This window comes from Pongo abelii, chromosome 6 (genome assembly GCF_028885655.2).
Source record: "Pongo abelii isolate AG06213 chromosome 6, NHGRI_mPonAbe1-v2.0_pri, whole genome shotgun sequence".
Classification (NCBI taxonomy): domain Eukaryota; kingdom Metazoa; phylum Chordata; class Mammalia; order Primates; family Hominidae; genus Pongo; species Pongo abelii.
The window spans coordinates 154966621-154983177 of NC_071991.2; the positions used below are offsets into that span (position 1 = coordinate 154966621).

The window sequence follows — 16557 nt, forward strand, 5'->3', positions numbered from 1 at the left end:
GCTCAAGTGATCCTTCTGCACATTTCCAAGGTTGTTTAACTCTTATGTCTTTGCTGTCTAGAAGCTTTTCAGTGTGATGTAATCCCACTTGTCTGTTTTGGCTTTTGTTCCTTGTGCTTTTGGGGGTCATATCCAAACAAAGATTGCTGAGGGGCCAAATTTTAAATTGTGTTTAATTTTAATGACTTCAGATTTAAATAGCTGCATTTGGCTTATGGAGTCTTTTGAGTAGCACGGTTTTAAAAAGGTTTTTGCCAAGTGGGGTTCTAGTGGACACCTATGCTTGTAGAGCTCTGATATGAGTGATCTGCTGTAGAAATTACTTCTTTTGATTTAGTATATTATTTTAAAATGCAGGTGATGCACTGGTTTCTTGGTGAGAGAAGCTGGTTTTTTCTGGCTGAGCTGCTGTAGGGTGGAGGGCTTGGAGTCCAGGCTCTCGGTGGGCAGGGAAGGCGGCTTGAGTGTGCCTTCCAGTCCTCCTGAGGGCCCACGTTTTTCTGGGATCACCTGTTTTCTGTAACGTGCATTGAACACACGGGCCAGGAGAAGAGGGAAGTAGAGGAGCTTTGTTCTCTGTTCTCATCCTCACAATGCTGGGCGGGCCACAAGGATTCTGGGCCAACCTTAGGGAGATGAAGGCCACTTAAAATGTTTTATTGCCACAAATGGTGTCTTTTAGGAAATAGATCCACGTATTTTATACTTAAATGATATTAGGCTACTCTGGGCACACTGCCTATGGGGTAGCCCTGCTCTGCAAGGAGTAGTAAAAAAAAAAAAAAAAAAAAAACGTTAAAGACTCAACTTAGTTTCTCTGTGACTAGGAAAATCGTCCAAGTATGTATCAAATAATGCTAATTGGTACCTAGTTGTATATCTTGATTAGGCAACTTTTTGCTTAAAATTGTTTTGGAATGAAGTAGTATTTCTACAGCTTCTGGCTGCTTTATCATCTAATACACAGTTGGATATTTAATATACAGTTTTATCAGTTTTTTTTTTTAAACACTGTTTTTGAGAGGTCTGAGGAAAAAAAAGATGTGTTACCAGAAATACTTCTATAGGGAAATACTGATAGAAATGTATAGGTAGCCTTGAAGTTCTGAGGTTAATAAAAAAATTTGAATGCAGGTAACCTTTCATGGAGTTCGTCAAATTTTAAATTGTGTCTTGCATCAGTGATGACTCTGAAGCAGTAAGGAATGAGTTAGCTTGCAGCAAACAGTGGGGATTGTTGCAGCATCAGCACTTCGACCAGCTCTGCAGGTTTCCTTGGAGATACATGTGGATTTCTCTTTCTAGACCTTCAGCTATTTTCTTTTTCTTTTTTTTTTTTTGAGATGGAGTCTTGCTCTGTCGCCCAGGCTGGAGTGCAATGGCGTGATCTCGGCTCATTGCAAGCTCTACCTCCCGGGTTCACACCATTCTCCTGCCTCAGTCTCCCAAGTAGCTGAGACTACAGGCGCCCGCCACCACGCCCGGCTAATTTTTTCTATTTTTAGTAGAGACGGGGTTTCACCGTGTTAGCTAGGTTGGTCTCGATCTCCTGACCTCGTGATCCGCCCGCCTCGGCCTCCCAAAGTGCTGGGATTACAGGCATGAGCCACCGCGCCTGGCCAGCTATTTTCATTTTGTTGTTTCTGTAATGCATATTTGTATTTCATTTATACTCTAAATTTGTTAGTCTTACTGGCATTTGATGAAAACTAAAAAGATAATTTTGAGATTTCAAGTATTGGTGAGAGAATGTCCCATAGCCTTGAGCATTGGAATTGTGTACATTGACAGCATGGTGCCATAATACAGGCTAGCATGAGTTCTGGAGGCAAACTTGGATTCTTACTATTTTTAAAGATGCGGTGTCTTTGGTATGTTGCCCAGGTTCAACTCAGACTCCTGGGCTGAAGCCATCCTTCTGCCTCAGCCTTCTGAGTCATTGGGACTTCAGGTGCACGTGACTGTGCTTGGCTCAGACTTGGGTTTTGAACTTGCTGGAACATTGACATTTACTTAATTCCTTTGAGCCCCCGTTTCCTCACCTACAAACAGTAACTCACAGAATGACTGTGATGGAATATGTACCTGTCACAATGCATGACACGTGAGTCAGTAACACATTGTTGCCCCAGCTCCTTTCCGCCTTAATCGGCTAATAGCTAAGCCTCAATTATTAGTAAACTAATTGAGCATCATGTGACTTGATGGATTAGCATGTCACGTTTAAAATTACCTGTTGTCATTCAGGTTATAAGAAGTTTGTTTATTTATTTGTTTTTGAGATGGAGTCTCGCTCTGTCACCCTGGCTGGAGTGCAGTGGCGTGATCTTGGTTTACTGCAACCTCTGCCTCCCGGGCTCAAGCGATTCTTCTGCCTCAGCCTCCCAAGAAGCTGGGATTACAGGTGCACACCACCATGCCCAGCTAATTTTTGTATTTTTAGTAGAGATGGTGTTACGTCATGTTGGTCAGGCTGGTCTTGAGCTCTTGACCTCAGGTGATCCACCTACCTCGGCCTCCCAAAGTGCTGGGATTACAGGCATGAGCCACCACGCCCGGCTTTATTTTATTTTTTTGAGACGGAGTCTCGTTCTGTGGCTCAGGCTGGAGTGCAATGGCGTGATCTCGGCTCACTGCGACCTCTGCCTCCCGGGTTCAAGCGATTCTCTTGCCTCAGCCTCCTGAGTAGCTGGGATTACAGGCGCCCACCACCTTGCCCAGCTAATCTTTTGTATTTTTAGTAGAGACGGGGTTTCGCCATGTTGGCCAGGCTGGTCTCGAACTCGACCTCAAGTGATCCACCCGTCTTGGCCTCTCAAAGTGTTGGAATTACAGGCGTGAGCCACTGCGCCCAGTCTTATTTTTTAATATTGCCATATTTTAAATAGGAATGGAAGATTTCTGCACCCGTCGTAGCGTTTGTGGATGTGCATGAAACCCTGTTGGTGAAGTTTTCTTGCCTTGGAGAAGGACCCTAAACAGTTTCCTAAATAGCTCTCCTGTCTGCTGCTCGGTTGCATTCCTGTTGTTTCTGATTCCGGCACATATCATTTGGAGCATCTTAGTAACCCTGCCGTCCAGTCATCACTCTCTTAAGTCCATCTCCCTTGTAGTTAGAAGTTATCTTTCCACATACTCTTGTTGACTTCACAGCACTGCTTAACTCTTTTATTTACGGTGGAAAAGTCCTAATTCCTTAGTTGTAAAATTCTTCAGTTGCGCCTTGTTCGTTCTTGTCCTGACTCCCTCTCCTTCCTCTTACTCCCAGCACCCTCACACTGACGTTCCACCCTACTAACTTGCTGCGTCCCACGTGGGCTGTGTGCTGTCGTTATTTTGCCTGAGCATATGCTGTTACTTGTGTATGGAATACTTTTGGCTCTGTTCTCTGCTTGGGGAGCTTACTCTTGTTTTTCATTTCATCAGTCAAATGTCAGTGTTAGTCTTTCCTTTCCTCATGGTCTCTATACCATCTCCCCAGCACTCTGTGTGTATTTGTCTTTTTAAACTTCTTTTATTTTTTGTGTAGATGAGGGCTTGCTGTGTTGCTCAGGCTTATCTGGAATTCCTGGGCTGAAGCAGTCTTCCAGCCTCGGCCTCCCAATAGTGCTGGGATTACAGGTGTGAGCCCCTGCAACGGCCATGTGCATATTTGTCTTAATTGTAAATGACTGGTTTGTTTACATGCTTGTCTTCCACTAAACTTGGTGACTTTTATTATTTCCAAAGTTAGCATACAGTGTGTTAAAAATAGTAAGTTTGTATGATTAAATTCAATCAGAATGACAGTATTCTTTTAATATTAGGACGGCTTTGATTGGTTGACTAATGGGGCCAGTCTCACTAAAATGAAACAGTTGGGCAAGCTGTGACCCTCCCTTCCCTTGAGAGTCTTACCTGCCCAAAGGTAATGGGAAGGCAGGACCGTGACCCCAGGTTAGAAAAGACCAGGAGACTTAGCAGAGTTTTATTACTTTTTTTTTTTTGGGTCAGAGTCTTGCTCTGTCACCCAGGTTGGCGTGCAGTGGTAAAATCACGGCTCCTAGACCTCCTGGGCTCAAGCCATCCTCCCACCTCAGCCTCCCGAGTAGCTGGGACCATACGCTGTGCCATCATGCCTGGCTAATTTTATTTTTTGAGACGGAGTCTCGCTCTGTCATCCAGGCTGGAGTGCAGTGCAGTGGCACAATCTCAGCTCACTGCAACCTCCGCCTCCCGGGTTCAAGCAATTCTCATGCCTCAGTCTCCTGAGTAACTGGGATTACAGGTGCACGCCACCACACCCAGGTGATTTCTGTATTGTTAGTAGAGAGGGTTTCGTCATGTCAGCCAGGCTGGTCTCAAACTCCTGGCCTCAGGTGATCTGTCTGCCTCAGCCTCCGAGAGTGGTGGGATTTCAGACATGAGCCACCGCACCTGGCCAACACCCAGCGACTTATTTTATTTTTAGTAGATTCAGAGTCTCCCTTTGTTGTCCCGGCTGGTCTTGAGCTCCCTAGCTCAAGCGTTCCCTCTTTCTCTGTCCCCAGAACACTGGGATTACAGGCATGAACCATTGCACCCTGCCCAAATTTTATTGTTAATTGTAGCATCCTGGTATATATTCCCGTCCTGATCAGAAAGAGAGCTGTGGGTCTTGTTATCTTTTGTTGGTGGCAGTTGGACTGTCCCTGGAGTATCTGTGTTGGATTAGGGGCACTAAGACATTACAACATCGGAGCTTGCTCAGAGGGGAGGGACCAGGTAGGTAGGTCAGGGTTTCTCAGGAGGAACTGTGAAGAATTCTAAGGGTATATTTGCCTAGAGACAGAAAAACTTGTCAAGATAAAGCCCCCAAATATCCAAAGGCAACTCTGTGGAAGAAAAATTGAACCTGTATCGCATAATTTGAACAAGGACCAAAGGGTGAAAATTCCTTGGAGACTCCCACTCCCCAGCATAAGGAAGAATTCCTGTAGTTAACTAAAATTCAGGGCTTGACTTTAGAGATAATGAGTTCCGGTCACTGGTGTTTGTTCAGACAGAGAAAGGTTGCACTAATTAGTGGTTATTGAAGTGTGGATGCCTTATGAGTCAGAGCTTGGACTTGGTGATATAAAAGTCCTTTTATTTAATAAGAGTTTGAAGAAGACGCCCAATATGGCACTTTTCTCGAAGTACTTGGAGACAACCACCTTTTTTTTTTTTTTTTTTTGAGATGGAGTCTTACTCTGTCTCCCAGGCTGTAGTGCAGTGGTGCGATCTTGGCTCACTGCAACCACCACCTCCCAGGTTCAAGTGAGTCTCCTGCCTCAGCCTCCTGAGTCTTAGCTGGCGTTACAGGTGTTAGCCACCAGACCTGGCCAGAGACAACAACTTTTTAATTCTGAGAGATTCTGTAGTAGCATATGCCAGACATTAGCCAGCTGCTTAACTTTTGTCCAGTTTTTTTTTTTTGAGACAGTTTTGCTCTTGTTGGCCAGGCTGGAGTGCGATGGCGCAATCTTAGCTCACTGCAACCTCTGCCTCCCAGGTTCAAGCAATTCTCCTGCCTCAGCCTCCCGAGTAGCTGGGATTACAGGAATGTGCCACCATGCCTAGTTAATTTTGTATTTTTAGTAGAGATAGAGTTTCTCCATGTTGGTCAGGCTGGTCTCGAACTCTCTACCTCAGGTGATCCGCCCCTCTCAGCCTGAGCCACCATACCCATCCTGTCTTTGAATACTGTCTCACTGTTTTTGTTCTGAGTCTTCGAAAATAATGTTGAAAGTCAATAGTAGTTGGAAGAATTAAGTCTGACAGTCTCCCAACTCAGGGTTTTACCAAAAACTCTATTAAAAAAACTGTTGTGGGCTGGGCGTGGTGGCTCACGCCTGTAATCCCAGCACTTTGGGAGGCTGAGGAGGGCGGATCACAAGGTCAGGAGATCGAGACCATCCTGGCTAGCATGGTGAAACCCTGTCTCTACTAAAAATACAAAAAAAAAAAATTAGTCAGGTGTGGTGGTGGATGCCTGTAGTCCCAGCTACTCAAGAGGCTGAGGCAGGAGAATGGCGTGAACCCTGGAGGTGGAGCTTGCAGTGAGCTGAGATTGTGCCACCGCACTCCAGCCTGGGCAACAGAGTGAGGCTGTCTCAAAAACAAAACAAAACAAAACAAAAACCCCACAAAACTTGTTTGGCTGGATATGGTGTATGCCCGTAATCCCAGCATTTTGGGAGGCCAAGGTGGATGGATCACCTGAGGTCAGGAGTTTGAAACCAGCCTGGTCAACATGGTGAAACCCTGTGTCTACTTAAAAACAAAACAAAACAAAAAAACCCCAAAAAATTAGTCGGTGTGGTGGCACATGCCTGTAGTCCCAGCTAGTTGGGAGGCTGAGGCAGGAGAATTGCTTGAACCTGGGAGGTGGGGAGGTTTCAGTGAGTCGAGATTGCGCGGCTGCACTCCAGCCTGGGCGTCAGAGAGCGAGACACTATCTCAAAAAAAAAAAAACAAAACCCAAAACTGTTGTCAATTTAAAATATTTACTCCAAATTGTGGCTCACGCCTGTAATCCCAGCACTTTGGGAGGCTGAGGTGGGCGGATCACAAGGTCAGCAGATCGAGACCATCCTGGCCAACATGATGAAATCCGTCCCTACTAAAAATACAAAAATTAGCTAGGTGTGGTGGTGGGCACCTGTAATCCCAGCTACTCCGGAGGCTGAGACAGGAAAGTCGCTTGAATCAGGGAGTTGGAGGTTGCAGTGAGCCAAAATTGTGCCACTCTAGTCTAGCAACAGAGCAAAACTCTGTCTCAAAAATATATATATACGTTTATATATGTGTATATATAATTTGTTTTTTACTCCAAGTAAGCTAGGAGTATCTTGAGTATTGCTGAAGGCTTTACTTAGTCATGCAGTGTATTTGATGGTGGATTACTCTCTCAGTATTTATTCAGCTGAATGTGGAATGAGGTGGTATGGTGATGGGGGTGGGGGTGATTTGGAGCCAAAGTGCTTCGACTGTTCCTGCTGGCTCCCTAGTGAGGGTGTGGCATCTCTGCAGATGAGTTCTGACTGTGCTCAGGCAGCTCTCTGTGCCCATCGCTCCTGCCTGCTTTTCTCTTTCCTTCCCACTTCCTCATTGTGTGAGACCATCCATTCCGTGTATTACTGGTTCCTTTCTACTTCATCACAAGCAGGTAGCACTTAGGATGTTCTAGATGGAGCCCAGGGCTTTCTTCCCTTTGAGAGCATCATCTACAGATAGCCATGGAAGTGGATATCACCCGCTTCGCAGGGTGGGGAAGCAACCACGGTGAGTAGGTAGTTTTCCAAGGAACCATGGCTTGTTTACGATAAACACCCAGTTCCACTTCCAAGTTCCTGTGCTGTGAACATTACCGCTTCCCTGTACAGGGAAGGCAGGGTGGTAAATCCTTGATTCTTAGTGCTTGCTGGCTTTTTAGAGTGACGTGACCTCAAGAATTTTAGATGTAGGTTTTACATTCAGTTCAGTCAATTCACTTTGAAGCCCACATTCTCGTTAAGGTCAGGAATTGCCCTATCAATTTTTTTTTTTAAATTTTTAAAATTTTTTGTAGAGACAGGGTTTCGCCGTGTTGTCAAGGCTGGTCTCGAACTGCTGGGCTCACGCAATTTGTCTGCCTCGGGCTCCAAAATTGTTGAGATTACAAGTGTGAGCTACCGCACCCGGTCCAGTTTGGTTTTTGTGTCCTTTTGACGTACACTTCATCTTTTTGAACTTTTTAACTTTATTTTGAAGTAGTTTTAGATTTACAGAAAAGTTGCAAAGATAGTACAGAGATTTTCCTGTATACCGTTCACCCAGCTTTCCTTAATCTTTCTGTAACTGTGGTAACTGTGGTGAATTTCTCAAAAGTAAGCAGTTGACACCGCTACCGTACTGTTAAATGTGGACTTTATTCATATTCCACCTGTTTTTCTGCTAATGTCCTTTTCCTGTTCTAGAAACCATCTGAGGAACCCAGATTGTATTTAGTTGTCATTTATTCTTAGTTACAGGTTGTGTGTCGCCTTGTTTTTCTTGACCGGGGTGTGTGTGTGTGTGTATATTTTTTTGTGTGTGTGTGATAAGTTGGGCCTGGTTAGTGCTTGGATGGGAGATAGGGTCTCGTTCTGTTGCCTATGCTGGAATGCCGTGGCGCAGTCATGACTCACTGTAGCCTTGACCACCTTCCTGGCTCAAGTGATCCTCCCACCTCAGCCTCCTGAGTAGCTGGGATGACAGACACATGCCACCACGCACGGCTACTTAAATTTTTTTTTTGTTGCGCAGAGTTCTCACTGTGTTTCCCAGGCTGATCTTGAACTCCTGGGCTCAAGCAGTCCCCCTGCCTCGGCCTCCCAAAGTGCTGGAATTACAGGAGCGAGCCACTGCGCCTGGCCTGAGTCTGATTTTGGATAGCTTTTTAAATTTTCTTGCTTTATCTAGCATTAGCCAGTATAGTAAATTTTTATTTCAATGTAATTCTGAATTGACCTGTTCTTTATAGCTGGTTTTGTCCAGGGCAGGACCACAGATTGTATCTGTTGTGATAAGAATCTGTACGTTTATTCATTTTTGTTTTTTTTTGAGATGGAGTTTTGTTCTTGTTGCCCAGGCTGGAGTGCAATGGTGCGATCTCGGCTCACCGCAACCTCCGCTTCCTGGGTTCAAGCGATTTTCCTGCCTCAGCCTCTTGAGTAGCTGGGATTACAGGCATGCACCACCACACCCAGCTAATTTTGTATTTTTAGTAGAGATGAGGTTGCTCCATGTTGATCAGGCTGGTCTCGAACTCCCGACCTCAGGTGATCCACCCACCTTGGCCTCCCAAAGTGCTGGGATTAAGGTGTGAGCCGCTGCGCCCAGCTATTCATTTTTAGTTTTAATTTTTTAAAAAAAATTATTTTTATTTTTTTGGACACAGGTCTCACTCTCACCCAAGCTGGAGTGCTGTGGCACGCTCTCGAACTGGTCTCCAACTCCTGGGCTCAAGGAGTCCTCCCACTTTGGTATTAAAAAGTGCCGGAATTACAGGTGTGTGCCACCGTGCCCAGCCAATATCTGCATTTATAAGGTGACATCTCTGAGAGCACAGGGCAGGATGAAATTAGAGGCTGCCGTAGTTCAGGGTAAGGGATAATGATGCTGGTGAAGATAAAGAACACTGAATGAATTGCAGGTATTTCAGAGGTAGACTCGGCAGAACTTTGTGATTTATTTGTGTCTGTGTGCTGAGTGTAGTGATGTTGGCGAAGGTGAACATTTCACAGGCACTTCGGAGCTCAAGGTAGAATTTACTAGAAAATGACCAGATATGTAGAAGGTGGGGAGGATTAAGAGTTAAATTTTGGTCGTGTTCTATTTAGGATGTCTGCTGGACATCCAAGTGGCTGTGTCAAGTAGTCATCTGTCTATTTGTGTCTGAAGTGCCCAGGAGAGGCTTGAGCTTGGAGCTTACATCTGGGACTCATTGGTAAGTAAATGATATTTATGTAATGAGAAAGGATGAAAACCCACATGTAGGATGAGAGTTGGCCTTGAGACTTTAGTGTGCCTGTAGTTTCTTTTTTTTTGAGATGGAGTCTCACTGTCGCCCAGGTTGGAGTGCAGTGGCACGATCTCGGCTCACTGTAGGCTCCGCCCCCCGGGGTTCATGCCATTCTCCTGCCTCACCATCCCGAGTAGCTGGGACTACAGGCGCCCGCCACCTCGCCTGGCTAATTTTTTGTATTTTTAGTAGAGATGGGGTTTCACTGTGTTAGCCAGGATGGTCTTGATCTCCTGACCTCGTGATCTGCCCGCCTCGGCCTCCCAAAGTGCTGGGATTACAGGCGTGAGCCACCGCACCCGGCCAGCATTCCCGTAGTTTCTTTAGCGGGCCAGTGGAGGGGTGAAAGCTGGTGATGGAAGGCAGTTGGAGAGAGAAGGTGGACAAGGAGAGCTGGGAAACGTCTGTGGGTGGTGGTGTGGGTTTTTTACTGACCTTAAATAAGAGCCTCCAGTGGCAGGCAGTGGGGAGCTGCAGCAGGACTGGGGGATGAGTCCAGGCAAGGAAGTGGAGCGGCTAAGGGTAAGCAGTGCAGGAGGAGCGCGGAGGTGAGGGCATCCACTCCAGGGGGTGGCTCTCATTACTGCCTTTATGCTTTCCTCGTAGGGTAGCCTTCATTTGGTAAGGAAACTAGCCATCTGATGGAGTGCTGCATGATTACTGAGTGCTGCTACTGGATGCTGCACGTACATGACAGAGCAGGCTTTCAGTGAGAGTGTTTTTGGTGGTGAAGTAAATCACAGCATTCCCCAGCTGGCCATGCGGCCCTCGCCCACACCCACGTTCTCACCTCTGTGCTCGCTGCCTCGGGGGGTGTCTTCCTCCCATTCTCACCAACATACGCACAAACACAGGCACACAAGTGCAGATAGAAGATGAGCTGTTTGGACTTGCGAGGGCACGTGTGCTTGGTGTGTGGCACATTGAATGGCCTCTTGCTATATATAGTGTTCAGAGGGAATGATCCAGATGTCTGGCATGGGAAGATTGGTACTGAGATTTCTGCTCTTGTTCTGTTAGTGAGAGTGGATTAGCAGCTTCCCCGTTTCTGCTGGGTACTGCCGCTGGCATCACTGCCAAAATGCCACCTCAGATCCTTGGCAGCAAACTGGAGCTCGAGTGGAAGTAACCTCACGTAGTCACTCAGCCAAGGGAGTGAGGGAGACGTGAAGAAACGCTAGCTTTCCTACTGCTTGTTGGCTGCTCTGCCTTGTGTGCTGTGACCAATGGGCAGGTTTTTAGTTACTGAAAGAAGATTGTGGTGTTCCTACTTACGGGAATCGACTCCTGTCTTTTCTCTAGAGACTGGTCGGACTCGTGTGGCTTGAATCCTGTATGTTGCCATGTCATTCTAACTACCAGGGGGGAAATCTTTCATAATTGGGGGTTCCTTACCTTGTAACTTATTACATAAAAAATTCCCCAATATTTTATATTGAATATTTCCAAATGGATGGAAAGAACTGTGCAGTGGTATACCCTTAGGCACATTCTCCAATTAATATTTTATCTTTGTTTTATTATGTATCCAGCAAAGCTGATCACGTTAAATTGGAATAATTACAAGAAAATGGGAACCATACAAGTTTTTTTCTAAGTTGTAATTTTAAAAATATTGGGAACAAATCTACTTAAGAAAAAGAACATTTTGATACTCTAAATTCCATATCTTGTAGTTGGCATATTAAACTTCACATGTAGAATCTTTGCTGTCGTGTATTTGAAGATGTACATTTCTAAGTTTGATGTTAGTCATTTTGTGAATTGATAATGTGGTTTATATACATCTAAATAGATCCTGATTTCCATTATAGTTTTTTGTTTTTTGATTAAAGGACTTCCATAAAAACAAGAGTTTTAGGTCCAGGTTTGGTTGCTCATGCCTGCAGTCCCAGCACTTTGGGAGTCTGAGGTGGGAGGAATCCTTGAGCCCAGGAGTTTGAGACCAAGATCAGCATAAAAGTGAGACCCTGTCTCAATTAAAAAAACAAAAAACAGGAGTTGAAGTTTTCACAGATGTTTCTTTGTGGCTTTGTGATACTGTTTTGTTTTGTTTTTTTTCTTTTTTTGAGACAGTCTCGTTCTGTCGCCCGGGCTGGAGTCCGATGGCATGGGCTGGAGTCTGGTGGCATGATGTCAGCTCACTGCAGTCTCTGCCTTCTGGGTTCAAGCAATTCTTCTGCCTCAGCCTCCCGAGTAGCTGGGACTACAGGCGTGCACCACGATGCCGGCTAATTTTTGCATTTTTAGTAGAGACGGGGTTTCACCATGTTGGCCAGGCTGATCTCAAACTCCTGACCTCAAGTGATCTACCTCCCTCAGCCTCCTAAAGCGCTGGGATTACAGGTGTGAGCCACTGTGCCCGGCTATGCAGATTCTTGATTGTTGGTTTAATAGAATAGGTTAGCCAGTCAAATTTAAAGAAGTGAATTGGTTAGGAAACGTCATATCTTAAAGTAGCAGTGTGTGTGTAGTTCCTCCTTGTGGGACCGGAGGCTACATCCTCCATTAGAGCTGGCAGAAGCAGAATGGGTTTCGTTGTACATTTTACTGCCCGGGGAAGTAACATTTTACTGCCCACGTAATCCATAGGGGAACTTAGGGAATGAATCTCTGCTGCTGGTTTTCCACCTTCCAGTTGGTAGTGATACTGTCTAATTAGTGTGGTCAACAGGGCAATATTGTATTTGTTTGGTAGAGGAATGGATGGGAGCTTGGAACCAGACGGTAAAGTTACGCTAACTACTGTGTAGTCAAAGGTCTTTCTCTCTTGGGAGATGTGTGGGAGGGCTTTTGCTGTTCTGTCGTGTGGGTGACAGAATGGTGGAAGGATGGCTTTCTATTGTTCCCATGTGAAGTTGGTTCAGGGCAGGGACAACGTGTTTGTCCTTGGAGCCCCGTGGTCTTGCCCGATGCCTGGCACAGGAATGCATTGAATGAAAGAGGTAACTGACGTTCCCTGAGCACAGACTGTGTCTAGGAACACATGACAGACTTTGTCAGCTAGTGGTCCAGTGGCACGGAGTCTCTGCCTCAGAGTCACCTGTTGTTTTTATTTAGTTTAGGCTATTATTAGGCTATTTCAGAGCTTTTTTCCCCATCTCTAGAAGGGTCTTAGGGCATGAATCTGGGAACCAGTTCCCAGACAAGGTCTTGGCCCAGCAGGCTAGTGGTTAGCTCTAGTGGAAGTTCCCTCTGTAGGCCAGTAGGTGCTAAGGTGACACTACCCCTTCCTCCCTCTCCAGACCCATCCCACCACAGTGACTTGCCCATCCCCAGCAGCCTCATCACTGACCACCTGTTTTTACTTGCAGGACCCATTCCAACAATCTCTTAAAACATGGTGGATTACTATGAAGTTCTAGGCGTGCAGAGACATGCCTCACCCGAGGATATTAAAAAGGCGTAAGTAATTTTATTTCTGAGATAATGCATTTTCACAGTGGTACATTGGTAATTGAGTAGTATAACTTCTTCTATTTCCTATGAAAATGGCTTTTAATGTAGTATATCAGTCTTTGAATGCCACACAGTTTAATTTGACAGAGCAGTTAACAAGGAGCATTTGCAGTCTAGGCCTGGGCTTTGCTCTTCATTAGTCAGTCACTTGGTTTATATATGAAGTCGATGATTATTTCACTGAGGATGTGAGATAATCCCAAACATCTTTTACATTGGACTTTGAAAATGGAGCTGACTTGGCACTCGAGTGACCCTTTGGAAGGTAGGGGCCCAGAGTACATAGCACTTGAATTTTCTTGTTGCGATTGTTGGGCTTCAGCCTATGCCATTGGAGTCCCTTCTGATTCATATGAAAGTTTGAGAACTGCACCGCTACCTGTGGTACCTGCATCTGTGTGACCAGGGCCTGGCCAGTGTGAGGAGGGCAGTTCCAGCCACAGAAGGCTGTCACGGTAACCTTAGTCTGTTTAATTAATGAGGTGTTAACTGTGAATATAGAGTATACAGCAAAGACGTCATGAAACAGATTGTTAGATTTTAACATAGCTAGAGAGCAGTTAGCCTGGAATAGTTGGAACCAGCTTTAAAAAAATTGTTAATAAATAATGAAGTCTATACTGCTAGACTTAGTGGGTCTGAAGATAGAATTAACTTTTTTGGGGGCCAAATAGTTCATTTTGCTTAATTTTTAAATTTTAATAAAAATACAGAGTCTCAATATGTTGCTCAGGCTGGTCTCACACTCCTGGGCTCAAGTGATTCTCTCGCCTTGGCCTCCCAGATTGCTGCGGTTGTAGATGTGAGCCGCTGTGTGTAGCTGAGATAGTTCATTTTAAAATGCTAAATTACAGCCAGGAAAGTGGCTCACACCTCTAATCCCAGCACTTTGAGAGGCCTAGGTGGGAGGGTTACTCGAGCCCAGGGGTTTGAGACCAGCCTGGGCAACAAAATGAGATACTGTCTTGACCAAAAAAAAAAAATAATAACAACAATAATAGTTGGGTGTGATGGTATATGCCTTTAGTCCCAGCTGCTCCAGAGGCTGAGGCAGGAGAATTGCTTGAGCCCAGGAAGTTGAGGCTGCAGTGAGCCATGTTCGTGCCACTGCACTCCAGCTTAGGCAACCAAGCCGAGACCCTGTCTCAAAAAAGCCAAGTCAGGATGGCTGACGTTGCCTGAAGATTATTTGAAATCTCTGCCGAGGAACCTAGTAGAAGGAGTCCACTGAGGAGAGGTCAGGCGGGCCCTGATGCTGTCACCAGTAGAGTGAGGTTTCCCACACTGTGTGGAAGCCTGTGCTGCACACTTTAGGCTCACACTATTTTTATCAATAGTGTTAACGGCCAGTAATTGATAGATTATAGAACGAAGACAGTTGGGAATACTTTACTCCTCTCGAATAAGTTAATGGATATATTAGTCTGTTTTTACGCTGCTGATAAAGACATACCCGAGACTGGGAAGAAAAGGAGGTTTAATTTGACTTACAGTTCCACATGGCTGGGGAGGTCTTACAATCATGGAGGAGGGCGAAAGACACTTCTTACGTGGCGACAGCAAGAGAATGAGGAAGAAGCAAAAGCGGAAACCGCTTATAAACCCGTCAGGTCTTGTGAGGCTTATTATCAGGAGAATAGCACGGGAAAGACTAGTCCCCATGATTCAGTTACCTCCCCCTGGGTCCCTCGCATAACACCTGGGAGTTCTGGGAGTTACAACTCAAGTTGAGATTTGGGTGGGGACACAGCCAAACCTTATCAATGGATAAGCATAATATGTGTACAGTACTTTCAGTAATGATGGAAATTACATACGTTTATGATAGAGGTCATTAGAGAGTATAGATTGGTTTTAGTTATTTCTGAGAGCATACAGGTTGCTGAGTGTCTCTAGCATGGTGTTGAATTTAGAGAAGGCTGTTACCTTTAAAAGCAGTGAGATTTCCTGCACTCCTCAGCGTACAGTTGTATAAATGCTGACTTTTAAAAATGAGCAGAATGATAGCTATGGGGTGCATGCTGTTAGAACAATCTATCTTGTGTACTCTTGGCTTTGTGTATGTTGACAGTTTTTGTTTGAGGACTTAAAGGTCTGTGGCTGCCACCTGTTCTGCATCTCTCCTGAGGTACCAGACTCTTCCTGTGTTTGAATCACACACCATGGGCCTTCCTTCCTTGGTGCTGAAGTACTGGTGTGAAGGTCAACATTCAAAGTCATTTGGCACTGTTTACACTTGCATATCATGTTGTATTACACCTTGATTTTTAAATATTTCAGTAGTGTATGACTGGGGCATATACAGTTGAATCTTGTCCTGCATTCTCATCCATTACCAAGTTTTCATATGAACACTAGATGATGGGTAGTACTGCACACTAATCATTTTTTCTCTTTTGTCTTTTGTATGGTCTGTTATTTTTGATTGAGGATTTCTGGCACATTTAGGGTTATTTGATCCACTACTACATTTTTTTCTTTTTTTTTTTTGAGAGATGGTGTCTCGCTATGTCGCCCAGGCAGGAGTTCAGTTGCGTGATCTCGGCTCACTGCAACCTCTGCCTCCCGGGTTCAGGTGATTCTCCTGCCTTAGCTTCCCGACTAGGTGGGACTGCAGGCGCCCGCCACGATGCCCAGCTAATTTTTATATTTTTAATAGAGACGGGGTTTCACCATATTGGCCAGGATGGTCTCGATCTCTTGACCTCGTGATCTGCCTGCCTCAGCCTCCCAAAGTGCTGGGATTTCAGACAGGCGTGAGCCACTGCGCCCGGCTGCTACATGTTTGTTTAGGTCCACAGTGACATACATTACTGTTAAGTATTCTGGACTCCAGCTTTAATCAGATTTTAGTATGGTTAAGCCAAGGTTTTGTTGAACATGCTGTAAGTTAAACTGAGCCGCAACAGCTTTACAGTAATAACTTGCCAAGTGTTAAAAGTACTGTCAGATTTATACTAGTCTGAGATTTTGAGGGGTACGCTGCTTCTCTTTTTTAATATTATCCTCCTTTTGAATATATGCTGCTTAGGTTTTGCTAATTAGATTAGAGGATTTTTTTGTATTCATTCATTCATTCATTCATTCATGTATTCATGTATTCATGTTGAGCCGGAGGCTCTCTCTGTCACCCAGCCTGGAGTTCAGTGGCATGATGTTGGCTCACTGCAACCTCTCTCTCCTGGGTTCAAGCAGTTCTTCTCTCTCAGCCTCCTGAGTAGGTGGGATTACAGGTGCACACCTTCGTGTCCAGCTTTTTGTATTTTTAGTAGAGATGGGTTTCGCCATGTTGGCCAGGTTGGTCTCGAACTCCTGACCTCAGGTAATCCACCCACCTCGGCCTGCCAGAGTGCTGGGATTAGAGGTGTGAGCTGCTGCACCTGGCCTTTTTTTTTGTATTTAAATAGCATGCAATTATTTGGTCAATTGGAACTCTGCAACAGAACATGACCTTGGTCATAGAATCTTTGTAGAAGTCAGTGTTTTAACTCTGTTTAGATCTTGAATCTGGCACAGAGAATGTTTGAAAGATTCTGAGATCTTGGCCTGTTTGG

General features: G+C 45.1%; 1 protein-coding gene across 7 annotated transcripts in view; it reads left to right on the forward strand.

Moving 5' to 3' along the window:
* Positions 1–16557, forward strand: part of DNAJB6 (DnaJ heat shock protein family (Hsp40) member B6) — an 80200-nt gene that overhangs the window by 8622 nt on the left and 55021 nt on the right. For 4 of the 7 annotated variants that reach the window (XM_024249383.2, NM_001134012.1, XM_054559091.1 and 1 more), the window contains 1 exon segment: positions 12859–12949. In XM_024249383.2, coding sequence (XP_024105151.1) covers positions 12885–12949 — 65 coding nt within the window. In that variant the 5' untranslated portion in view covers positions 12859–12884. 7 annotated transcript variants of the gene reach the window in all.